Source organism: Panicum virgatum, chromosome 4K (assembly GCF_016808335.1).
Source record: "Panicum virgatum strain AP13 chromosome 4K, P.virgatum_v5, whole genome shotgun sequence".
Lineage (NCBI taxonomy): Eukaryota > Viridiplantae > Streptophyta > Magnoliopsida > Poales > Poaceae > Panicum > Panicum virgatum.
The window spans coordinates 40305591-40333144 of record NC_053139.1 but is presented as its reverse complement, the minus strand read 5'-3'; the positions used below and the strand labels follow the sequence as shown (position 1 = coordinate 40333144).

The window sequence follows — 27554 nt, the reverse complement described above, 5'->3', positions numbered from 1 at the left end:
CATGGTGCCACTGGCGGCCGGAGGCAAGGAGAACGCCGGCGACGCGGCGCGTGAAGGGGACAGAGGCGGCGCGGAAAGCTCCGACCAGGAGCTGTTGGCCTCGGAGCTGTTGGCCTCTTCCTACACGCGCCTCCAATTTAGCAATCCAGTCTTTGCTTTGGTATATTTGGTTTAAGGAGAGAGAAATTTAAGCAATTTGCTAAAAACATTTAGGGACAATTTTTTTTTGTGGATTTTAGATATCCTGACAGTTTTTTTGGGATAAATATCCATTGTACTAAATCTGCTGGAGATACTCTTAGACCAATCTCAATGGAAGTGTGATGGGAGTGTGGGCATTAATTTTACTGTCATTATGAAAAGAGAGCATGGGAGTATCATGAAATGTGAGATGAGTGTCATCACCATAACACTCTTTCGGCTCAATTATTTAATTTAGTGTATTGGTGACTGTATCGTGACACTTCTACTCGGACTGATCTTAGCTTTTCTTTTATTGTGCAAACCCTAACCTAGCTGTGTTTTGGTCTGTTGACAACTTCTCTGCCACCTCCTACTCCACCGCTCAAACAACAAGGAGCTACTGGCTGCCTCAGCACTCAGCAGTCAGCAGAATCCATCTCGTTACGGCGTTAACGCCACCACTAGCTACTCTAACCATGGTGCCATGTCAACTATCAGGCTTTTTTACGTCAACTGATGAACACATAGTCCGAGGAAAGTGTTGGTACTTGGGCCATATAAGTTTCCTATGGATTCCTAGAACGTGCTACCTCAACTTCTAGTCCTCATTAGTCTGTCCCCTCAAAGGGACAAAATAATTTCAAGGCCAATTGGCCAAATCCATAAAAAAACACTACGTGTTGAGGGAGAGATTGGCAAACAATTAAACTCGTAATAATCCAATTTTTTATAATGTTCGAATATGATTTAAAAAACATTTTTTTCAAAGTGATTTAAAAACCATTGCCGTTGGCATTCCCTACCATGTGCTCTGAACAGGTAGCACTACACTCTGTAGCACTTCTAGGTCGATGCCACCACAAGTGCATGCCAAAAGTCCAGAGGGCAAGCAACCATCTTTTCAGCTAGCTACCATCATTTTGGTTTGCAACAAAGTTTCAAACCAAAGCACCAATGCTCCATGCTGCTCCAAGGCTGGCAGCCACATTATTGCGTCCTAGAACACTGATCCTCTGGACTGAGACTTCATTGAGCAACCGCTCTCCCAGATGCATTGATTTGTGCAAAAGAAAAAGGGACAAATTATTCCTCTTATTAGTGGGAGTTTTATGGGCAGAATTATTTAGATTGAAAACTAGGTAATTGTGTCAGAAGAGTCACATCTCATAAAACTTCATCATTTTCTCTTATTGTCATATCAGCAAAATTGATGATATTTAATGTTATGAAATCTTCTATAAAATTCCCATTGAGATTATTCTAAAACAAAGGGACAGATTATTCCCCTTTCTTCGCACAGAATTGGCTCCTGATCTCACAGCAAAATTGTTAATTTCATAGCACAAAGCAAGTAATGGTCAGTCAGATTCAGCAAAACAAAACAAAACAAAACAGCTGCTCATTTGAATTTCGTCTGATGACAGGCACGATTACTGTTCCAACACATTTTATTGCCGTTCGCTCTTCTTTATTCCCACCTATCTCTCTAAAAAGACAAAGACAAACTAAAGGTGAGTCTTTCTCCAACCCCCCCCCCCCCCCCCCCCCCCGATTCATTCTGATTCTACCTTCAAAAATACCTAAGCATGATTGCTTGCGTTCGAAAGAGCTTTGGATTGGAGCCAACTGCGACAAGAAAGGGATCAACCCTACCCAGTCTACTCAACTGAACTTGAGTGAAATATTGAGGGATTTTTTTAAAATTCCTGCCACATCAAAAAAATCTTACTATTTTGGATTATCAAATAAAATCTATTTTTTTTACAGTTGAGTGCTAATTCACGAGACGAATCTAATGAGTCTAATTAATTCATAATTTGCTACAGTGATGCTACAATAACCATCCACTAATCATGGATTAATATATCTAATTAGATTCATCTCGCAGTTTAGCCCCAGAGTTCTGCAGTTAGTTTTATAATTAATCTTTATTTAATAATTTTAAATACTAAGATTCATAGACTAAAATTTAGCCCCCACAACCAAACAACCTGGGCAATCCTGAAACCAATTGGCCATTGGCCACTCCATTTTCTGCAAGGGCCCTGCATGTGCGGTGGGCAAGGACACCAGATGCTGCACTCTTCGGCAACAGGTTCTCTGCTAGGGCACTCCACTGGTTTCCCCTGCCTGCACGCCTTGGACCAGGACTCAGCTAGTACAGGACACATGAGGCATGCAGAAAACCAAGCCCTGGATTTTATATGAAAATCTTTTTTAAAAAATCTGAAAATACACAATAATGGATTATAGAGAGAAAATAGAGCACCAAAGTGGTGTAATCTCATCTCATGAGCTGCTGGAATCATGGAAAAAGCCTTAAATCATCAAAGTGGCAAGCCTTGGACATAGAGTCCTGATCCCCAATGGATAAGATGGGCAGTTGCAGCATTCCTTTCCTTTTTTTATGCTGGGAAAAGAACAAAGCACCAAGGTATCTTCACCTTTTTCTGCCCATGTTCGTTGCTGAGGGAGCAGGTCGGTGCCATAGGATATCAGTGGACCCTTCATCCTTTTGATTAGCGAAAAAGATAGTGAAGTTGACCCACCATCCATCATCAAGTGCGCTGCACGCACAAAAAATCTAGGCGAAGCCGTGTGAAAACTTGCAGGATTGCAGGTAATGTTTGGTTTTTACAGTAAATATTTCGCGAAAAGGGAATCTTATATGTATGAAGTAATAAATATAGTCTATTTGCAAAAAAAATTCAGAGATGAATGTAACTTTTTGCGACGAATCTAATAACGGTAATTAATCTATAATTTGCTACATTGATGCTATAGTATTTATGCTCTAGTCGTGCAATCGAAGGCCTCATTAGATTGGTCTCGCGAATTTACTAGGGTCCTGCAGTGGTTTTATAATTAAACTTTATTTAATACTCTAAATTAGTGGACAAAAGTGCAAAAAATTCTCGTGAAATTTTTTTCATCCCACACCAAACATGGCCGCAGGCAGGCAGGCAGCGCTGGAAATCAAGAGGAACAAACACATCCCTGGCTCGACGAGCCCAGCAGTTGCGGCACGCTTGTGCATCTGGACCTGGCGAGCCGAACGGGACGCAAGGGATGGCGAAGCCTTTGTCCGTATACGGTTCGGTTCCTGTCTCAGGTTTTTTTCTTTCGAAAGATGGTTCCTGTAAAAGTGAAGCTTTTGTCCGTACACGGTTCGGTTCCTGTCCAAGTTCAGAAGTCTCGACGAGCTCCGTCAAACAAAAAAGTACAGAGTACGTTGTTGCTTGCTTCCAAAACTCTGAACGCTGTGGACATTGCTCGAGCATCTTCCGGAGAGAAATCTTAGATGAAGAAGCTGCTCGGCAATCTGCGAGGAGACTCGTCTGCCTCGACGTCGTTCTCGCGTTTCATTCTCCTGGGCCACGAGCCCACAAGCCAGCCCAGCCTTGCGTGTCGCGGGCCGCGCGCCCAGGATGGCCATCTTGTAATCCATTGAGTTGGCAAAAAAGGACCCAAATCATCAAAGTGGCAATTTTTGAGCCAGCCCAGCCCAGACTTCCACGGCCTGTGACGGGCCACCCCATTCGAATCCAGGTTTCCCTCGACGTTTGTTACGAACCTCAGCTCTCAACGCGAGCTCTAGCTCTCCCTGCAAATCCAAAGACCTCGGCTACGCCGGCGGCGGCGCAATCTACGGCCAAAGTAGCCCATAATCCTCCCGAGCAGCAACCCGCGGCGGCCGGCGAAGAAGTCCGGGCCTTCGTGCACGGGCAGCAGCTAGCTAGCTAGCGTAGCGCACGGTCGGCGACCATGGTTGGGCACTGCGCCGCGGCGTGCCACTGCGCCTGCTCGGCGTCGTCTACCTTCGTCCCCGTCATGTACAGCCCGGCGGTGTTCTCCAGCTCCACCTCGTCGTCCACCAGAAGCAGCAGCCGCCCCGCGCGGCCGCCGCCGTCCCTCGCGGCCGCGGCGCCGCTCCTCGCGCCCAAGCCCAAGCCCAAGCCAGCCGTCGTCGACGCCGAAGACAGCTCGGAGCGCGGTTGCCCGGTACGCGTGTCTTCTTTCTTTCTTTTTTTGATCGACCGTCGGAACGCGTGTCATGATCCAATCGATCACCCTCGCCCCGGGCATGATTTTAATTTGTGTTCTTTCGATTTTGGTGCAGGGATGGGTATGCGCCGTAGGGCTCGCCGGCCTCGTGGTGGCGGCGGTCATCCTGGTTTTCTTGTTCATCTGATCAAATCCAACACAACATCAAATACTAACGTTCGCAATACAAAAAAATTAAAAAAATTGTTAGTTATCTGTTGATGACGAGAAAACCGCCGCAACATCTGTTTCATATGGGACGTTTAAATATGTCATTAAAGGCAGAACACCTAAGTAAACAATTGCATCATCCATATAAAACATTTACCATAAATGCAACAACGCAACGTTTAGATATGCTTTTGCAACATCTAATGAAGCACGTGCAATATTCCAAAAATCTCTACTGCAACACCATAATATACCTATTACAACATGACCATCCGGTGCTCGCCACAGCCTTCAGTCATCTTCAACCTCCAACAGCTGACTGCCATGGACGCCGCTCAGAACTCCTCCGTCGGCCTTCGTGGGGGAAGCTGCAGGGAGCGGTAGCCCGCCATCGGCGAGCTCCACCACGCCCGCGCCCGGACGCGCCCTGAGGAGGTTCTCCGCCCGTGTGGGAAGCAGCGGGGAGCGGCGACCCGTGTCCTTCCTACCAGCGAGCTCTGTCGCGCCCATGCCCGGTCGCGCCCTTAGGAGGAGGTCGTCGTGGTGGGTGAGGACGCAGTTGCCGGCCAGAGAGACGCGGAGTGTGGGAAGACGACATCGGAAGAGACGAGAGGCGAGCGAGCTGCGCGGATGAGTGGAGTTGAGGGGGCAGTGGAGGGCGGAGGCCGCCGCGGATCTCACACCGGGGCGCCGCGTGGTGGGTTGCGAGAGCGGCAGGAGGTCACGGCCGGCGAGCAGCAAGCCAGCGAGCGAGCCAGGAAGGGAGGAGAGTGCGAGCAAAAGATCGATTTGCTGATCTGGTGTGGAAGCGTCGTCCAATCTGGTGCCGCAAAGGCGGCGGCAGCGCGATCAGAATTCAGAGCCGCCACGACACCTCCAGTCTCCAGCCGAAACCCGCGCGCGGCGTGATCGTGTAGTGCTGCTATAATCCATCCCCGAAGCCGCAGCCCGCGGGGAGGGCGCAGCAGATCGATCGGCCGGCGCAGCTTCCGAAATCCCGGACCTCGGACCAGAGCCGCCATGGATCATCATCATTGCCACTGTCCGCCGACGGACCACCACGCCCCCCCGCCCTGCGAGCAGCCGCAGGACTCCTCGTGGAACCCGGCGCACCACTGCCACCCGCCTTGTCCGCCGCCGCCGCCGTGCGAGCAGGACGACTACTACTACTACTTCTGGAACAACCCGGCGGTGCGCGTCGAGATGCCGGCGACGGGTGGCAGCAGGGCGCCGCTCCTCGAGAGCAGCAAGCCCCGCGCCGCCGACCAATCTGCCACGGTACGCACGCACGCATGTATCTATATCTATCTCGATTACGATTATCTGCGATCTAGCCAGGCATGCGTGCGTGTACGCCGGCTGATCAATTTAACCTTGGCGCGTCTCTTTGATTTCCCGGCGCAGGAGGCGCTCCTCCTCGTGTTGCTCTTCTTCGCCGCCATCGCCGGGCTTGTCTACTGGTGCTGGTTCCGTTGATCGGAGCGCGCGCGGCGGCGCCGGCAAATGCGATTACGCGGAGTCAGACTTCAGATTGATCTTGTGGTTTATTTAGAAACTTGCTGTCGACTTGATGGCGAGCATTGAGAATTCATATCCAAATACTGAAATTTCTCCTGTAAACCGAACAGAGCACACAGTAAGATTCGATTTGTGGTGTCACAAACCAAAATTGAACCGAGTTTTCTATTCGAACCGTAAGCCACGAACCGATTTTTTGCATTTATCATTCTTGTTGCGAATCCCTTCGAAGCGATTTTGCACTGCAGCCTCTGAACGGTAGCTAGCTCATCAAACTCTGCTAGTTCAACTGGCGCAGCACTGGAACCTAAACTTACATACCCATAGGCATTGTTGAATTGATGCCTGATGGCGAGCAACTGAACATTGACTAGTCCAACTCCACGCACTATTTTTCCTTTTCCTTGTTCATGCTGTGTGTAATCCACGGCCCGCGGATCATCGGACTCCGACTCCTAATCCGACGCATTCGCGCGGAGTCCGATCCGGGTGGCCTCGACTTCCTCTACAAATTGCCGATGCCGCAGGCCGGCGGGGCACCGCAGCAACAGGACGCACCGCCTACACCGCGCGCCGATCCATCCATCCATCCATCCATCCATCCATCCCAATTCCCAAATAGGACTCACCACCACTGCCACTGCCACAGCAGCACGCCGGCGCCGACGACGACGATGTTCATCCACCCGGCGCTTCTCCCGGGGTCGAGCGGCTTCTTCTTCAGCAGCAGCTCGTCGGACTCCGACGACGTCGGAGCCGGAACGCAGCCCATACAGGTGCGCTTCGAGGTGCCGCCGTCGTCGACGCCGGACGGCGCGGCGCCGCTCCTCGAGAAGCCCACGGCAAGGCCCGACGCCCCCGGCTCATCCCCCGCGGTACGAATGCATTCTCTTTAATTTCCAGCTCGATGGATCTGTCAGTTTGCAGTTTGCCATCAGAGGACTGACCTCGGTGTGCTTGTTTTTCTTGACGGTGCAGGCTGTGGCCTTCGTCTTGCTCTTCTTAACCGTCGCCGTCGCGGGGCTCGTCTTCTACGGGTGCTTCTTCTGATTCGAGCGGACACGACGACCAACGCACATCCGGTGTTGATGCTTGATGGGTGCTCGCTCTGCTCGCTGCAAATACAAACACTTCTTGCGAGAATTGAGCTCAAGTTTAGTCTAGGAAAATAGTGGTTGTACTAAATCTTGTGAATGCAATTTCACTCTTCTCCCATGTCGTGCCTGTAAAGTTTTTTTTTGAACGATTAGGCAGGAGCACTGCCGATGCATTTAAGAGAAAAGCAGCAAAGGTTTACAGTTTAAACAAGTAGACAGCTAATACAGAAAAGATCAAAGAAAACTCCTCTTACACACATTAGAAACAAGTTAAAAAAGAGAGTGCCTGTAAAGTTTGTGCACCGATCAGGAGTTACATTACTGATAAGATTTATCAAAGGTCAGGGATGACAAATTTTCGTAAATAAAGACTAAACATAGCAAAGTGGCAAGACATGAAAAGAAGATTGAATGTCCAATGCATAGTCACATAAATCGGGGTCGAGGGTACCGTTCCTCAACCCAAAAACACCGATCTCGTCCTAGAAACGCGGGGTCATTTTCGTCTCCGCTTTGTAAAAACCTCTCACAAGGACTGTATCTCGTTCCTCGACCCTGTCCCTCGATTCCATCGCCCCCGAATCTTTGTGACTATGGTCCAATGTACTTGGGTGGAGGGAACTCAAAGTATATCACAAGAAGTTATATATATGAAATATTTTCCATTCAAAAATATAAACATGAATTTATCAAGACGTGTAATAACAATCGAACATCAGATATTTATGTCTTGGCTAAAGTCAAGATAAAAAGGTACTACCATGGATTAGCATTTGAACAGTACAGATAACCCAAACACTCTCTTTTTTAATTGATTTAATATTTCTTGAAAATATTGAAGTAGTATTAGAATTATATTTTAGTCCTACAATATATTTCAAATCTGTATCAATTGTTATAATTTGGGCCCATGTTGATCCACTCATCCACAATGTTGATTATTACTCTTTTTTGCACTAATTAACATGGTTGTTTCTTGGTTTGGAGAGTGAAGAGGTGGCGCGATTAACTTTAACTATAGTACTTGTATGTATGCATCCTACAGTGACTCTTAATTTATTTATTTTTTAAATATGAAATTCAAATAATTTTTTTAAATATTTTTAGTTTTTCAGTTTGGCTATTTATTAATTGCATTTCACATGAACTATTTATTTAGATATTTTATGCCCCAATCCAAATGGAGATCAATCATCAAACCACTAACTTTTATATTTTTATTTGAATCTTGCCTTTGCTAATTGTGTTTTACATGAAATTTTTATGTAGGTAATTTGTTCTGGAAAATCAACTTACTATGTCTTCCATATATTTTTATTATGAATTTATTTTTATTAATTATCTTAGGGATGGTGTCTTTGATACTCTTCACTCCTCACTGTCGAATTTTGAGGGCCTGTTTCGGAGGGCTCCGGTTCCTACCAAAAAGGGTGGAGCCGGAGCTGGAGCAGGTGGAGCTGATTTTTGTGGCTTCACCTGCTCGCAGGCAAAGCCATTTTTACGGCTCTCACATGCTACAGGGTGGAGCCGCTCCACCTTCAAACCGTTTGGTAGAGCTCCAGCTGGGGCTGCGGTAGGAGCTGGAGCATGGCCCTGAATAACATTGAGGAGTCCATCGGCTTTTTTCCCCTTGTAGATGGTGTGTGTATAATTCTGTAAACCCTGGTAGCTAGCGACCCATACCCAGGCCCAGGCCCGGCACGTCCGAGTCCGAGTGCCCGACACCGAGGACATGCGTCTTCCAGTCCGGCGCCCGATCGCGGACTCCGACGCCGAGCGCGATCCCGCCTCAACCCGTCGATAAAATCTCCGACGCCGCCGCAGCCCAGCCGGGCAACAGGCCGCCTACCGCACGCTGATCGCATCTCAAGAGTCAAGCAGACTGCTCTTCCTCCTTTCCTGCCTTCCTGGGCTCCTGGCACAGATGCCTCACCACCATTGCCACTGCCCGCCGGCGCGCCACTGCCACACCTACACGCCGCCGCCGCCGCTGACAATGTTCATCCACCCGGCGCTTCTCCCAGGATCGAGCAGCTTCTTCACCAGCAGCTCGTCGGACTCCGACGACGGCGCCAGAACGCAACCTCTGCAGGTGCTCGTCGACGACGCCGACGGCGGCTCCGCTCCTCGAGCCCACGCCCAGGCCCGACGCCGGCTCATCCCCCGTGGTACGTACGCGTCCTCGATTCCTCTCGAGAGCTCAGAGACGTTCGATCTGTCAGTTTATTTGCAGCTGGCGCTCGTATGGCTGACTTTGTTTCTTGGCGGCGCGGGCAGGCCGTGGCTTTCGTCTTGCTCTTGTTCGGCGCCGTCGTCGCGGGGCTCGTCTTCTACTGGTGCTTCTTCTGATTCGAGCGGACACAACCAGCGCGCATCTGATGTTGATGGGAGCTCGCTCTGCAAATACAAACACCGCTGCAGGAATTGAGCTCAAGTTTAGCTTAAGAAATACAGCGATTGTTGTAGTAAATAGGGTGAACTCATTTTCTCTCCTCGCATGTTGTTGCATGGAAAGTTTGTGCAGCATTCAGGGTTGCAGCAATCAGGATTTACATGACCGATTAAAAAAGGCCATGAACGAATGATAAACTGAATGTATATACCAAATTCAAACAGATTCAAAATAAAAAAAATTAGCAAGTCGATCATGGTCACCTATAAACAGGAAGCACCGGATGCATCTCCGACATCGTGAATTCGTGATCCGGAGACCACGCACGCGCGGCGCAATCGTTTTTCCATCCACTACAAAATCGGCGAGGCCGGGGCAGCCCGCACGCCGCGGCGACGGACCGATCGATCGACCCCGACGCGATCTCCCCCTCTCCTGCCAACCAGCGGCGGCGGTGCCAAGACTTTGGTTGGGTTCCTCCGGCCGGGCTCCCCGCCGCCATGCACCACCACCACTGGCACTGCCCGCCGGCGGACCACTGCCACGCGCCCTGTTCGCCGCAGCCGCCCCCTCCGTTCGGGCAGCAGGAGCTCTGGTGGGACGACCCGGCGTTCCACCCGTCGCCGCTCCCGGCGAGGTCCTGCAGCAGCTCGTCGTCCGACGTCACTGACGTGTCCTGCACGGTGCACGGCGAGGCGCCCTCCACGGCGGCGCCGCTGCTCGAGCCCAAGCCCGGCGACGGCGCCGTCCCCGCGCCGTCTTTGCCGGTACGCGCCCATCACGACTCGCAGAACCATGCCGCCGATCAGCCAAAATAGATGCGTATTCGCCGCATTCATGATCGATCTTTGGTGTGCTTGTCCCTCTCTTTTCCGGTGCAGGTGATACTCTACGGTGTGCTCTTCTGGACCATCTTCGCCTGGATCATCTACTCGTACTGGTTCTGATTGGAGCGAACACATGCCTGCAATTGCATTTACAGATTGCAATTGCAAATAATTATTGAGATACTGCTGGAATTGGCGAGTGAAAAAACAACCTCAAACGAGATTTCTGGATGTACTGACTAGATTAAATGAATTCAAGTTACTCTGTTCTCTTGTTCCTGTAGAATACTATAGCATGGAACAGAGAGTCGATGGCTTCTGCACAAGTTAGTGCAGTTCCTGTTCTGGACTGTACTCGATCTCCCAAATCTCCAAATCCTTGCCCCTCTCATATTCTCTGATATACTGAGGAACCTCTTCGAGATCTATCAGCTTTCCAACGAGACCTGGTTTATCTCCGTCGGGTGCACCCTCGTGTTCTGCAGATAAATGGGGTCAAAGGTATAGATAGCTTAGATGGTTTTGTTAACTGCAAGCAGAATGCTTTCGGAAAACAATTTACCTTGTTGAGTTGCGAAGAAACTTCGGAAGTGAGCATAACCATTGGCCACAACGTCTAGTTCGTCCAAACTGAAGTTGTATCTCTTCTCCAGGGCCAGGTACAGCACCTACATAATACAAAGAAGAACCTGGACTCATCCATTTTTTTTTTCAAACACTCTTAACTCCAAAGTTGGGAAAGCATTTTAAATCAAGACCTTGGGGCTGAATAGTGTATACATGCTGAATATGACGATACCTTCTTAGCACCACTTGACATCAGTTTCTTCACTGTGTCGAAGAACAAATCAGTGAGATCATCACTATAGATGACATCTGCTGCAAACAGGACGGTAGCTTTCGCAGCCTCCTCAATATCATCTGCAGACCATAAGTACCTTAAACTGCACAAAGAACATAACTTGAGCCCAGTGCCAAAAAAAATGTTTACCAAAACTGAAATAAAGCAAAAGGAAGATTATACAGAGGAGTTGGAAAAGTCCATCTAATGTTTGTGCACAAAATACTGTATTGGGTGGACAACCTCCCTGAGCACACCCTTTCCCAAGAGCGTGTCGGGTTCACAATAATTGTATCAGCTCTCCTTTGGTAGCCAACCCATGGGGGAACAATACTTTGTAAAGGATGCTTCTGCCCTGGGTTTAATCTGTCCACCGGGGCGTACTCCAGCCATCTTGTGACTATCAAATATGAATGAATATTACATCTGTAGCAACTCAAGTGCTGCTGTGCTGGAAAGGCTCCCATTCCCTAGAGCTAAAAGCCTCCAATGATTAAGCTGTGTGCATGTCAGAAGTAAGGTGCCTTCATTTACACCCTGAACTCCGTAAATTCCATGTCAATTTGCAGCCCATGCCCATCACACATATGATGCTAGCCTTTTGCTTCTGCGATCAATTTTACATCTACTCAGTTTTCCTGTGTGATGATGCTAGTAACTCTAACTTACACAATTACATTCATATCATGTGTTCTGCTGTATGGCAAATACAATGCATGAGCGTGGGATATTTTGTTCATAAACAGTTAGGGGTAAACCAACACGTGATCTGATATTCGGTGTCCACTCAAATATGCTGTTTATGGATCACTGTTGTCCGCTGCATCATGAACAATGATTAAACTGAGATCAATTGGTGTAAAGAAAACCTTGGATCAGAAGAATCATATGTACCCATGGGTGGAGGCCATGACATTTTCCAGTCCAGTTCCCGTACACAAACTTTAGCTTCATCAAACTTTAGCATGCCGGAGTTGATATGGACATTTGCCAAACAATTATCTAGGATATCAGCGCCTCTATCTGTTCATTCCCATTGGTAAATAAATTTTATAAGGACTGAAGACAGCAAAGTCTCAAAACATGAAAAAAAATGAATATCTAATATACTTGGGTATAGTTACTGGAGAGAACTGAAATTATATCATAGAATGCACAAGTTGTAACTAGAATTATTTTCTTCGAAAAGGTAATCATGAATTCATAAAGTCAAGTCATGTCATATCAACCCAACATTCAGATATTTTGTTTTGGCTAAAGTCATGAGAGCAATAGGTACTAACAGGGATTAACATTTCAACAGTGCAAATGACCCAAATATTCTCCTTTTAAATGATATTAATATTTTTTGAAAGTAATCAAGTAATGATGATCGTAATTGGAATCATAATCCCACATTGTATTGAAGTTCTTATTCCAACTAAATTTTTGTATCTCGAGATTGGATATCTCAATCAAATATATTTGCCAAACAGAAGCCAAAAGGATCAAACTACCATACACGTTTGGTTGATATGGAACATGAAATTTATTCAATGAGTCAGAAATGGGAAGCAAACAACTCTACCAAATTGGACTATAAAGGAGTCAGAAATACCTGTAATGAAAATCTTTCTAGCAACTCGAGCTAATACCAACCCTACCAAACCTGAGAAACACTGCTGAGTTAAGGGCAGATCATGCAGTGGACTCGTATAGTGTTTCAACAAGTAGTAGACCAAGAAAGGTACTATCGCACTGAAACCCCAATCCACTGGATTCATACAAAATCATGAATCATCACTTGTTCCAGCACCAACCTCTATGGCAGTAACACCATCAAAGTTGGACGATGTGAAGCTTTTGTGCAAAACAAAGTCAGCTAATAGTAAGGCAGCTTTCCAAACCTGCAAGCCAGTATCACCATTGAATCACACGAGTACACGAAGGAAAAGGACCACGCGTTCAATAAGCACCATCAACATTGTCCAACCTGAAGGCCAACGCTCTTAAGCGAGCTGGTAACACCATGCTGAATGGTGAGCAGATGGTAGTCACTTCTAGCTGCAGTCCAAAAAAGCTTAAATGAGCAGCACGCCAATCACATCAACACATTGTGTAGAAATCAGAAATTTATGTACCATATTTGTTTCTTCTCCTCCGGTCAAGAACGAGATCCCCATCCTCATCCACGGCAACAGAATAAGGCAAACCACCTTATATCACCACAAGAAGAAATTCGAATACATATACACCACATCAAACCTCTACGACGCCACGAACCACCGCAATGAAACATCCACTCTCACAGACTACAGAACCCCTCACTTACAGTTACAGGAACCGCTCGGCGCCGCGATCAGCGAGCTCCCGCCGCTGCCATCGCCGCCGTCGTCCACAGATGGACCTGACAACACCGAATCAAAGTTCAGGGCGGTACAAATCACGCCGTGTCCCAACAATCTCACCTCGTCTGGCACCACGAGGCGCTGCAGGGAAGGTGTACGGCGAAATCTCAATATACCATTCACGGATCAAAAGAAGGCACCACATCATGCCACGTCATCTAGAAAAATCGGGGCCGTCGATCTGGCGACCAACAGCCGGCGGCTGGCCAAGCCCCTCCTCCCCACGGCCAGCTCCTCGCGGCCGCTACCCGCTGGCCGAGGCCACCCTGTGCCGGCTCCTCGCAGCGCCGCTCGCGGCCACTGCCCGCTGGCCGAGGCCACCCCACGCCGGCTCCTCGTAGCGCCGGGCCGACACTCCTCGCGCACGCGGACAAGAGGACAGCGGCCGCGTGCTTCTCCCTCGAGTCTGCCAGCGACTGGGGCCGTGCTGCTCCTCGCGCCCACGCCCGCCCGGGGATGGAGCCGGCGGCCACCAGGATCCCCACCCTTGAGGCCGGAGGCGACGCAGATTGCGGGCTCGGGCAGTGGGGTTGCGCCGGCCCACAGAGAGGCCCTCGCCCGGCATCCGGCGAGGCCGCCCCAGATCAGACGAAGTACAACGTCGGCAGAGCGGGCTCGTCACAGGCAAACTCTAGCCACCACGGTATGGCCCCACAGGGCGGTGTGAGTGAGCTCCAACCCTGGCGCAGGCTGGGCTCGCGCGAGCTCCAACCCCGGCCACCAAGGGTGCTAGCAGAGATGAAGGCCAAGGCGGCGCCGAGGCTGAGACGGAGGCTGCCGATCACCACTGCTGCAGACTACACCAAGGGAGAGGGAAGGAGGAAGGGGCCTCGACGTTTTGCCGGCCGACGTTGTGAGAGAAGAAAGAGAGAAGAAGATGACTGAGTCTGGGACATAAACATGGCCTTGGTTGTTGATGCCCAAGCCACCGCGTCCGATTCGGTGGCCGCGCACAACAATCCAATCATCTCATCGCTCGATCCGATCTCCGCGCGCGCCCAGCTTCGTACTGCCGCCCCCGCCGACATTGGGGCAATGCTAGTTCGCGCACGCGTGCCAGCAGGAAAGCTAGCACACGATCGGACATCCTAACATATTCTATTTTGGGCATCCACTCAATTCCCTTTCCCTTTTCGGACTAGCCGCAAGCGCCCACGCCATTTTCCTTCTCCTTTCACTGCGCGAGTCCTTCTCTTTGTTGGGCCGTGAGCACAATTATCTTTCAGGTCGCATAATTTTTTTCGGGAACGTGGGAAAGAGGGAGTAGTATTTCGGGTAGGGGAAGTGAAATAAAAGTTAGATTCAAACCGAAAAATTATTTTTAGAAAAATAAGAAAAACAATAATTTTAGTAAAAACGTTATTTTCCATTTTTCCAAGATGCAGTAGAAAGTTACATATATAGGTTATACGAAAAAGTTGGGTAGACAAATTTTTATATAAATCATTCATTGTTCTACGTATGTAGCATAAGTTATATATCTAAATATGTTCGAACAAAAAGTTATATACATAAGTTTCTATTTTTTTCATGGATGCACTGCAAAAGGTAAAATATGGGTTATAACAAAAAGTTATGTATACAAATTTTTATATTAATCGTTCGCTGTTCTGCGTATCTAGCATAAGTTATATATCTAAATATGTTCGAAAAAAAAGTTATATACATAAATTTCTTTTTTTATATGCACTAGCAAAAGTTAATGTGGGTTATAAGAAAAAAGTTGTGCATACAATTTTTTATATCAATCATTCACTGTTCTGCGTATCTAGCATAAAGTTATATATCTAAATATGTTGGAATAAAAGTTATATACAAAATTTTTCTTTCTGGATAAGTTATTACATCCTTTTTGCATAAGTTTAATATATAAAACGATAACACTGATGATATTGAAACAACTTGCTGGCTGACATAGCATTATGATATATAAGTGCGTAGAGAAAAATAGGTACGCAAGTTTTTACAAAGTAATTACAAAACTTATGTGTATAACTATTTTGTAAAAAGCGAAAATTAGGTACGCAAGTTTTTACAGTAAAAAAGTTTGAATAAGAAAACTTTGCAAAAAATAAGGCAAACAACTTAGGTAAATAACTTGTTTATATATACGATGGTAAAACGTTAGTGGATTTGTGCTATATGTATAAGTTATGTGACCAATTTTTATGAACTTAGGTGTAAATCTTTAAATGAGATATATTTATTTTCAAAAAATTTAGTCGTTATAATTTGTATGAATAAATAATAAATTTTGCATTTTTTGGTGTAACAAAATAGCATATAATTTGCGTTTTGGGAAAAAAATAGATCCATCACATTCCTAAAACAGTTAATGGGAGAAAAGATCCAGGTGTATCTGCACCAACCACTCCCCACACAGGTCCTAACTCGTTGGGCCGAGTATGACAATATGGCGTGACTGACCCTAACCAGTTAGGACGAGAATGCCAGTATTACGTGACTGACCCTAATCAGTATGGCAGGTCATCCTTAGTATATAGAAAAAACCCATTATACAAAAGTATATGGGTCATGGAGTAGAACCCTTAAAAATCCAGAGTACCCTAACTCGTTGGGTCGAGTATGACAGTATGGCGTAACTGACCCTAATCAGTTAGGACGAGAATGACAGTATTACGTGACTGACCCTAACCAGTTAGGACGAGAATGGCAGTACTACGTGACTGACCCTAATCAGTATAGCATGTCACTATTAGTATATAGTTAAAACCCATTATACAAAAAGTATATGGTCATGGAGTAGAACCCTTAAAAATCCAGAGCACTCTAACTCGTTGGGCCGAGTATGACAGTATGACGTGACTGACCCTAACCAGTTAGGACGAGAATGGCAGTATTACGTGACTGACCCTAACCAGTTAGGACGAGAATGGCAGTACTACGTGACTGACCCTAATCAGTATAGCATGTCACTATTAGTATATAGTTAAAACCCATTATACAAAAGTATATGGTCATGGAGTAGAACCCATAAAAATCCAGAGCATCCTAACTCGTTGGGCCGAGTGTGACAGTATGACGTGACTGACCCTAACCAGTTAGGACGAGAATGCCAGTATTACGTGACTGACCCTAATCAGTATAGCAGGTCATCCTTAGTATATAGTAAAAACCCATTATACAAAAGTATATAGTCATGGAGTCGAACCTAAAAAAATTCCAGAACACCATAACTCGTGAAGGAGAGAGGGAGACGAAAAGGCCAGATGAGATGAGAGGGAAAATGAAAAGGCCAGATGAGAGAGAGGGAAAAGAAGGCACAGATTTCAAAAATCCACCGCCGTCCCTGTCTGTGGTTTGGAGAGCTAGATATTTGTGGACCCCACATATTTCCAATTTCTAATATCCCAAAAATCTGGGTTGTAAAAAATGAACTAATGACACACATAACGGGCCACGCCGGCAGCAACAAACTAGGCCAAAAAAATAAACCACATGCGAACTGGGCCAGACAAAAACAGAATAGTGGGAAAGGGAAGGAGAACGCGCTCCCGCGCCGGATGCCGGCCCGCGCCTGTGGGGACGCAGCGGCTGTCGGATCATTTGTTGGAAGGAGAAGTAGCGAGCGATGGCCAGAATGGAATCCGCCCGACATTGCCGCCGCCGCGGCCTCCTGGCTTCCGTCCTCCACGGATCTGCTCGCAGGATCGTCGGACCCCAGTGCCCCCTGCAACCCTGCCTCCATGGAACTTGGCTCGGACTCCTGCAGCCATGGAACACACCGACTCGACCAGATCGATGGGAGCCTGAGTTCTGGATCGATGGGAAGCTAGAGGGAGCAGATGGGGAAAAGAAAGTGTGGTGCGGTGGATAAGAACAGACTCTGGATGGTTTAGGAGGCGACTGGAAAAAGGAAACCAGATGCGGGCTATTTTTTACTCTGAAAATCTGATTTTTACTCCGAAAATCTGATGATGTGGGCCATGTTCAGTGGACCACAGGACTTGTGCGTGGCTTCCAGCTCCCATGGGCAACAATAATTCAAATATCTTGCAGTTGGTTCAAAGAGCTACAAAGGTTGATGTGCAAATCTAAAATCAATTGACGATTCAATCAAAAATTATTAAAAACATGTAAGCATGCATCATTAATACAAATGTTGTTGTTTACGGATGATTAGCTCCCAATGCACATACTTAACATCAGAGATATTACCGCAAGCAGGCCATTGGAGGTTCCCACCAGGATTATTCCAAATTATATTTATCCGCAAAATTAATTTTTGGTTTCGATATGTAGGGCAAACCATTTTTATTGGAAACAATTCTATAATAAGTTCCTTAGTAGCCTCCATAATAAATGGAATATACCTAATTGTGATCAAACAAATATTGCTAAGTCATGATATTTACTACCGCTCCAGGTTAGACCTACAAATCTCGGCGCCGGCGACCAAACAAGGGATGGGGATAGGGTCGCACTGACCTGGGCTACCAAGAATTTTGCGTTCATTATTGCTCCAACGATCCACCCCAAAGGGTTACATTTTGTTAAAATTTATTAAGATATGATAAAGTAGCTGTTTTTAGCACTGTTCTAGCCTCGAACAAATAGCAGTAAGTTGACTACAAATCGTGGTCATCAATCTGGCGACCAACAGCTGGCGGCTGGCCAAGCCCCTTCTATTATGAATTCCTTATGAACCTTCATAATAAATGGAACGTACCTAATCGTGATCAATCAAATATTACTAAGTCATATATTTACTACGACTCCGAATTAGACCTACGGCCTCGGTGCCGGCGACCAAACAAGAGACGGGGATAGGGTCGCGCTCACTCGGGCCACCAAGAATTTGCGTTCATTATTGCTCCAACAATCCACCCCAGAGGGTTACATTTTGTTAAAATTTATCAAGATATGATCAATTAGCTGTTTTTATCACTTTTCTAGCCTCGAACAAATAGCAGAAAGTCGACTACCATTCTTAGTTCTTTAAATTTTGTTTAGGAACACTCTTCTGCCATCAGCTACATATACCCAATCCATCTACAGGATAATATTGTGGGCACTAAAAAACTAAAATTGCATTAGATAAGTATTATATGAATCAGTTGAACAAAACAAGTTGCAAGTAGTTGTTTGAGCTTGATCCATATGCATTATCTCATAATCAAACAGCCGGTTGCATGTTACGATATTATCAAGTAGAGAGCTGACTAACCATATATTCAATTTATGGTTACTACTCTAGAAGTTCATGTGCCTTCTTAAATTGAATTTTTTTAAAAAAATCTCTTCATGCCAATCATCATAAAACCAATAAAAAACTTGTATATCTATACTTTTGTTCCCATCAAATATCATGTGTACATCCACCGCGGCAATAACGCGGCGTTTTCTAGTGCGCGCGAGGAGCGCGAGCTGCTGGTACCTAGGGGCCGTGAGGAGAAGCTGAAGCGGGAGACGTGGAGGCCGGAGAAGTGCGGCGGGCAGCCCAGGTGCACCTCGCTCATCACCTGCTCTTCCTCCTCGGCTCCGCCGCCTCCGGCTTCCATCGCGGGCGGCGGTCGCAGCGCAGGTGGTGGTTCCCCCTGAGCCCCTGACGTAGTGACGTGTGCGTCGTCTTTCTGATAGAAGAGCTGCAGACCACATTGGGCTTTGTGGGTTTGTTTTTCCTCAAAGAAAGAAACGTTGGGCTTTGCTTCTCTTGGGCCCAGTTATGGCTTTATGCTCTGGGTTTGTGCCCATGTCAGAAGCGATTTATTTTCATTTTATCTTTCTCATCTTCAAACTCATTTTTTAGATAAAGGAAAATCCAGACTTTGAATATCTACGGCCAAAGTATCTCCAAGACCTCTTGTATTTATGAATAGCTAAAATTCTGATATAGCTATTATGTACTCTCTCCATTCCAAATTATAAGTCATTCCAAGAATTCTTGGAATGACTTATAATTTGGAACGGAGGGAGTAAAACGAAATGGCTAGCGAAAAAGGGATGAAATCCAACAGCTTCTGCAAAAATCCAAAAAGGGATGGCTAGCGTTCAGCGCTAGGCAAAGATGCACAGTGGCACTCTCTGGATAGAAAACGAGGATAGAAGACGAGGTAAATAGAATTTCTGTTGGATGGATGTTTTTTTAGCTAACTCACTCAAGATACAAGAACTCTTGGAGATGCTCTTAGGCCTGCTCCAAAGGAAGGTGATGTGATATCGTCAGCTATTGATGAAGTGGCGGAGAGAGAATACCTAAATTTGATTACGCTAACTGCTATCCCATCGCTAGGTGTTGTCACATTAATCAAAGTCTATTGAGAGCGTATCTGCCGGAACTACAATTACCAAGGAGAGGAGAGAAGGATTTTTGGTTTCTTTATTGTCTGTCAGCTCCATCACAACCAATGATATCGCTGGAATTGTTGGAGGAGGTCTTACTATAGTTGTCCATGCAACCCGCAGCCCGTTGGCCCGCCCAAAGCATGGCAAATTTGGCCCGGCCCAAACACGGCACGGCTCGCTTCCCGCCGTGCCCGGTCCTGGCACGGCCCGTCAACCGTGCCGGGGCTTGGGCCGCCACCCCCGCCCGTGGACTGGCACGGCCCGGCACGGAGTTAGCAGGCCGGCCCAATGGCGGCCCACTAACTCCAACAGCCAGCCCAGCCCACAGCCCGTATGTGGCGCCCCAAACCCTACCCCGTCCGCGCAGCCCCCCGGCCCCCCTTCCTCGAGCAGCCGCGCTGCCGCGCAGGCGCATCGCCCACCTCCCCCAACCCTATCCCCTGAGGCCCCTACCGCCGCCTCGTCTCGCGCTCCGCCTTGCCGCCTCCTCGTCCTCGAGTCCACCCCGCCAGCCGGACACGGCCTCCTCATCTCCGCCCCGCCCCGCCGGACACCGCCTCCTCGTCTCCGCCCCGCCAGCCGGCCGCCGCCTCCTCATCTCCTCCCCCGCCGGGACACCGCCTCCTACTCTCCGTCCCGCCAGCCGGCCGCCGCCTCTTCATCTCCGCCCCGCCTGGACGCCGCCGCCTCAACTCCGCCCCGCCGGCCGGCCGCCGCCTCCTCAGCTCCGCCCCGCCGGGACGCCGCCTCCTCCTCTCCACCCCATCGGCTGCCACCTCTCCCCTTCGGGCGGCCCGGCTTTTCCTGTAGTACCGAGCTTTCTCGAGCCGGCCCGGCACGAAACAGGCCCACTGGTGCCTAGGCCGTCGGGGAAGCCCGTGGCGAGCACGGCACGGCCCGCTATGATATAAGGCCGGGCTAGGCACGGCCCGGTAAAGAGCGGGCTAGGACGGGCCCGTGCCAGGGCCGGGCCGGGCAGCTCGAATGACCATCTATAGGTCTTACAAGAGTTTTTAGACTCTAAACCAGATCTTTACACTCATAGTCATACCGATTCTGCATCGACTGGCGATATTCAGTTCGGCCACGGCCGAGTAGCGAGTACTGGCAGTGGAGGCGTCTCCGGAGCCGTGGGGTCGCGTGGAGCTCGAGCCGCCTTCCTCTGGCGCAGGGCCGCAGGTTACCCTTCTCTTCCATTGCCTGATCGCCCCCGGTTGTGCGCGAACCATTCGATGAAATGCCGCTCTCGACTGTATTCGTTTAACGGGTTTAATATAGCGCTACATCATCCGTGCTCTTGATCTAGTTGGCGTTTCCAGGGGACGATCTGTTCCATGAGATAGTGTTTGAATACTGTCTTCGAGATTGGTGGTGATCCGAGCCTGTGAGGTACGGCACCTGCCTCTTGTGTCCCACACTCCTACTCGGTACAAATGCAGGCTTTGAAATTTGCAGTTCTGGAAAAAAAAAAGATGTATGCGCTCCAGCCTTCAGAAAAATAACAGAGTATTGAGTATATAATTTTGTGGCACTTGTTTTGTGATTCTTTTTTCTTAGCTGTTTTTGAGGAGTCCGAAGTTGGATTTCTAGTCTTCTGTGGCCTTGCCTTGTGCCCTTAACTCTGCTGACTCTGCTGCACAGGAACATAACTGAATCTGATGGTTGATGCTTCCATGTTTTGGATTTTTTGAGTTTCTTGTTGATTAAGTGATAAAATAGTAACTTTTGTTGATCGATATTGCTACGGTGATGCAAAAACATTCACTTGTCGGCCGGGAGGCTCCCACCCAGGGTTCGAATCCTGGGTGCGGCACCTTAAACTTCAGAAGTCTCCCTTGAGGTATTTCTTTCGGAAAAAAAACATTCACTTGTCATCCATGGACATGGGAAACATATTCCCGTTCCTCGAAAGAAAAAAAGAAATATACTCTCATGTCCTTGTTGGTCCTCCCCTAACTGTTGTTCATTGTGCTCTTTGTCACTTTTTTCCTGGCTGCTGCCCCTGTAGGATTCTGAGGTTGCGCGACAGGGAGGACCTCAGAAAGTTGAAAACACCTGTTTCCATTTGGCATGCTTATTATCCTCTGTAACTGGTTCAAAGTGCATAGTGCTGATCCAGTGTCATCTGGTACTTTCCACAAGGCATATTGATGGCTACATGCATCATCTTTATGAATGTATGTCTAGTTCCTGTCCTGGATGGTAGCAAATTAGCAACACTAAGCTAGATGCTTGGCTTTTCCATGAGCACTGTAGGATTGAAGGTGCAACTAAGATCCAATTCAACGTTTTGCAGAGTGACACAGTTGTGGCCTGAACGTAGGGGACGACAGTGAACGCCCTGAAATCTTGATATCTCATGATCTTCGACTGACAGACGATGGCGAAGATATCAAACAGAAAGTGGTAGGCAACTGCAGGCCAGTCAAACCTTCTCACACGAATAGCAATTTTCAAAGGCATTCAAGGAGTTTCTCTGTTTTCTGTGACCAATTTGTTTCTCCTTGGCGCAAAACATCGTACTCATATGCTGGTGGCTGCAGATGCGCGTCAGGCCTCGAACTATTTTGCTGAAAGATGGTTGGTCCAGCAGACCAACACACCACGTGAGAACTCCAATGAGTGCTGCCCTGGAAAGCGGAAAATGCCGGTTTCCAAGATCCAACGCAGTTTGATTTTTTTTTTTTTTTGATAATGAGTAGGCTCTCCTCTCTGTCTCCTTTCATCAAAAGGGTATACATCGAAGACTAGAGTAGCAACTGGCAGAGCGTGTCATCTTCTGAATCTTATCGTTTGGTGTCACCTCCATCACATTCACAGGAGGCAACGATGCTGGCCAGTCACACGATATTTTGGGGCTTTTGATGGGAACGTTTTGGGGGCTCGTTTCTTCACTGGGGAATGCCGAAGGATCTAACCAGCGTCTTCCTTTCCTTGTGTGCTGCCGTTGGTCGTCCAGACGGCATCCGAATTTGAGAATTTCATAATTGATTTGCTCTGCATACCATGAGTGCTTTACTTTGTTTCTCATTAAAACAACTTCACTGAACAATCCATGCTGACATTTGGTTCAGTTAACTGGAACGAACGGATCTTAATTTAAATCCTGCACAATGTACTTGAACCGACCAATTTTAAATGCTTGATGGATGCCATCTCAGGCCTGTAGATCTCTCTTCTGTTTCAGGTTTGGCAAGCTCTGTGGAGTTGCACATTGTCCCTAACTCGAGACTTTGGACCAGCCTCTGCATCTCCCGAATCAGGTACCATCACTGTCAAGATCAAATAGTACACGAATTCAACTTTGTTCCGAATGCACCCCTGTGGGCACATCGGGTTTGGTGGCACAGGTAAAGGAGAGGGGGTCTCTTCAGTACTGTTGCATTGCATTGGCTACTTCCCGGGAGCTCCTCCCTTCGCCTCATTCGATCCTCGCATCTCGTGGCAGGGGGGCGCGTAAAGGCGCGCTGCTCCCCGGCTTAAGTGCCTGGCAAACTGTTGCTGCCCGCCCCGGCCCCCTGGCCCTCTCCACGTTCCAGTCCTGGATCTGACTCGCGAGGCAGCTGATGCGGAGCAGCGGATCCTACGAAATCCTTCCGAAAATGACTTGAGAACAACCATTTGGACAAAATTTCTTCTTGGATCTTGGTATGCTTGCACATTTTCTTTTTTTCCGAATACGCGCGCAGCGTATCATTGTATTAAGATGAAGAAGAAATTAGTATTCGGTTACAACCCAGATGGAACGGACTCCAGATGGACACAAGCCGGCAAGCTAGCTGAACACAACCCGAAAGATAAACTCCAACATAAACTACTCACATTCCGCACAACCTAACGACTGGCTCTGAGCGTAGCCCTCAGTCAACGCTCCATCCCACGAAGGGAGAGCTTTTGCTCATGTTCTTCAACATCGGAAATAAGTCATGCAGTGCGTCCACATGGCGCGGTGGAGGTTCGCGAAAGAAATTCTCCACCGCTTGCTCTACCGAAACCGCCAAGGGCAGAGGCGTGCCAACCTGACCGAGTCGGCACATCAGGAGCACCGAACCTCAACATCGGAAATGCTTGCACATTTTCAAAAGGGGAGATTTGATCTAGTAGCGTCTAGTTCATGGGACAGAGATTTTTACCATTCTATTCCGAATATCTGAGCCCGGGCACAACTGAAATGGGATTGAAGTGACTGTTGGCGCCGGCTGTGATTGTCTGATTGATGAGCAGTAAACTCGGGCTGGCCTGCAGCGACACCTTGCCAGTCGCCTCAAGGGAAGAGAGAGAGTTCTCCTCATGAAACACGCGCCCAGGCGCGTTCTAAAAAAAACGGGGGGGGGGGGGGGGGGGGGGGGGGGAGAGAACAGTGGATGGGGGGGGGGGGGAGAGAACAGTGGATGCAAGAAAAGGAGGAGCAAGGACCTACAAGGTACTCGTGGATTGGCCACTTATGGAAATACTCTGCTTGCTCGCATTTGATTCCCTACCCCCTCCTCCCCAGCTGTTCATGATGATGGATGATGGACACCCAGCACTGCTCGGAGATCCAGCACAATAAAAGCATCCGTCTCTCACACACACGGTAAAACACACAGGCCCTACGACTGCACAGGGCTGCCCTTTTTTACTCGCGGTCACTTTCTTCATCTCGCAATGTCTGTGCTGCGCCACTCTTGCGTAAATCGTGTTTGGCTTCTTCGAGGAAGTCTTGCACTGCGAAAAGGGTAAGGGGAGTTCATGGCAATAAGGCATGCCCTGCCTGATATGATTGTATTCTAGATCTCTTCACTGGCCTTGCATTTCATCTTGGCCCCTTTAGGCTACAGTAGTCATCTTTTTTTTTGCTTTTGGGGAGGACATAACTTGGGGCACCTACCGCAATGTTGACTTCTCAAGGTAACATTAAATCCCAAATGAGCCTTCATGGTTGCCTTTGGTTTTGGAACAGCAATATAAGAATCCCAACAACTTTGGTCAGTGGGCAGGGATTGTGATGGGTAATGGGTTGAGTAATTTGGTATCCCAAGTGGTATTTTTTTTCCTGCAATTTGGTATGGCATTGAGCCAACCACCTGCTTTTCATCAATCTTGTAGCTCATGATCTTGGGTTGTCCTGTAAAGAACATGGCACCAACTGTTGTCACTCCTCAACCACAGTAATATATCTGAGGCTATCCATGTTAGTTGGACAATTAATCCGCAAGCAATCTTACCTGTTTACCTCAACTCCTGCCCAAAGAAGCATGCTCTGCTCTTGTTTGGCAACGCATATACATCCAAGACACTTCCACCTAGAGCATCTAGCATTGTGCACTACTTGAGACACATGAATGTAGTGATTGTCTTTTTAATTCAGTGATTTTGACACAAGGATAGAATACAAAATACTAGCCCCTCCAATTACAAACAAATGCAGTATTGGGCATCGACACGATCCACGTATAGAAAAACTTTGGCTGCTAATATTTGTGAGTTTACTTTTATGGAACAACTTTTTTGATAAAATTAATTATACTCATACCATTTTCAAACATGAAACATGAATACATGATTACTGCATGCGGCCCAAATATCAGTTATTTAGATTGGAGGGAGGGAGTATCAAACTTCTAATGTATCCTGGTAGAAACATGCCAAAATATCACAACAATGCTGCAACAACCAGATTTAAAACAATAATGCTGCACCTGACCAGAATTAAACTAAGGGGCAACCAGGCAAGGACACAAGATCGACCTATGGAACTTTCTCCAGTCAACGTGTCTTCGGCAGGAAACATTAAAGCAGAAAAGAAATATCTCAACCACTTGCCTCATTAAAAAAAACTAGTTGCCTCTTTTAATTTGATTTGAAAAACGTTCGACCTCCTCTCTCTCTCTCTCTCTCTCTCTCTCTCTCTCTCTCTCTCTCTCTCTCTCTCTCTCTCTCTCTCTCTCTCTCTCTCTCTCTCTCTCTCTCTCTCTCTCTCTCTCTCTCTCCCCTTAAAACTAGCTCATCGATAGCTATCAGTAATTCAGTATCATGGGAAGCAAGGCTCAGATGCACGAACTAGCTCATCGATACGACACTATATACCCACATTCCTTTCCAAACTCTATCGCTATTTTTTCTGCAAAACATTTCCAAACGCTATCGACGAGCATAAGCTAGACAATAATACACCTAGGCCCTGTTTGTTTACAAGCAAAGATTATATAATCTAGCTTGTAGGTGATGGATTATATAATCCGGATTATATAAACTTGAGAGAATAATCTATGAGCTGTTTGGCAACATAGATTATTTAAGTTCTAGATTACTATAATATGAAATGAGCACGTTTTCAGCAGCTTATGGATTATTATAATCTAGGTGTGTATATTATATAATCTAATGAATAAGCTAGATTGTTTGTTTTTTCACGTGAGATTATTTTTCAGATTTTAGGCTGGATAATATAATCTTATAGGGGCGAAAGGGCACTTAGCCAGTGTTTACATCTCAGGTCCTGGTTCGACTCCCCGTGGGATTTTCTAGGATTTAACGGTGTTGTACTTTCAGTGGTAGGCGATGTTCCTGTCGACAGCGATGCGCCTACAGTGACTTCGTCAATCTCGAGAATTTGTCAGCTCAGTCTTCGAAGAGGCTTATAGAGATAGGATTTACGTACGTATGTTCATAGAGGTGAGCGGGCATGCGTTGTGTGATTATCAGAGTTGTACATGTAATGTGTAATTTTGAAAGATGTAATCTTACGGCAAATAAACAAACAAATGGGGCCTCATACGTAAGGATGGATTCGGATGTTTATTCGAATGTCAGATTTTTGATCATTTTTCTTCGATTATGGACAAATAAGATATAGAATTTACTATGTAAATTCATAGCCTTGTATTTAATATTGATCTTGTAAAGATTCATAAAAACTAAACCTCAAATTTATCATATATATTATCAAATAATAGATATAAAAATTCGAATACGGATCGGATACGGATTCGAATCTTTTTTCACCTTTTTAATTGTAGGGAGCAAATAATACATAAAAAATCTATACAAAATTTTATTCTTATGTGTAATAATATGCTTGATAATATAAAAAAATTAGCATAAAATTTTAAATATATCTATTTTAAAATATCAAATTTGTTCTAAGAATTCAGATGTCGAGATCCATCCTTACTCATACGGACAGCCGGACCACGCAATTAATGGCGCGCGGACACGCCATGCACGGTGCATGATGATGCCTTTCGATCTGGTTAACGTGGGACTCGGAGCCGGAGGTAGATAGGAGAGAGGAAGGAGATGATGATGATGCCATCTGCCACCGCATTTGCACACGCTGAGGCAGGCCAAACACATGGCCGCCGGCCGGGCCTTGCGCTGGTATTGAAAGCCGGCCACTTTCACCGGCGCAAGCAAGAGGTCGGGAGCGAGCGAGCGAGCGCGGGGGTGGAAGGTGGGGGGCCTTTACGCTGCGCTACGCGCGCAGCGAAGTGAATGCGGACAAGGGGGCCAGCAGGCAGGTTTACATCGGAATAGGCAGGCACTAGTGTTGGCCGAATGCCAGGAACCTACGACCTCTAATCCCAAACACTCCCTCTGCTGGCCATCCCACCCATGCCATGAGCAGTCCTTGCTTGCCAGCCACTACTGCACGCACTGGGTTTCGGGGGTATGATACCCTGACCCTGGTCTCCATTTGGCCAATGAAGTGAAGTCTTGTGGTAAGGTGAAATCCATCTGTCTGAACTTTTTTTTTTTGAAAAGGGCCTGTCTGAACTTTTGAAGATGAGAAATTGTCAATAGTAC

The 27554-nt window shown here is 47.2% G+C and overlaps 1 protein-coding gene across 1 annotated transcript; it reads right to left on the bottom strand.

Moving 5' to 3' along the window:
- Positions 1–9273: 9273 nt before the first annotated feature.
- On the bottom strand, positions 9274–18982 carry LOC120702229 (methyltransferase-like protein 22). The gene is made up of 12 exons (XM_039985954.1): positions 18859–18982; positions 13385–13582; positions 13194–13268; positions 13046–13116; positions 12857–12959; positions 12671–12721; positions 11943–12096; positions 11032–11176; positions 10795–10900; positions 10473–10711; positions 9669–10369; positions 9274–9410 (listed from the first exon to the last, which is right to left on the bottom strand). Exons 1-10 carry the CDS (start codon positions 18980–18982, stop codon positions 10560–10562), a joined length of 1179 nt encoding a protein of 392 aa, XP_039841888.1. The 3' UTR covers positions 9274–9410; positions 9669–10369; positions 10473–10559.
- Between the last annotated feature and the right edge of the window lie 8572 nt (positions 18983–27554).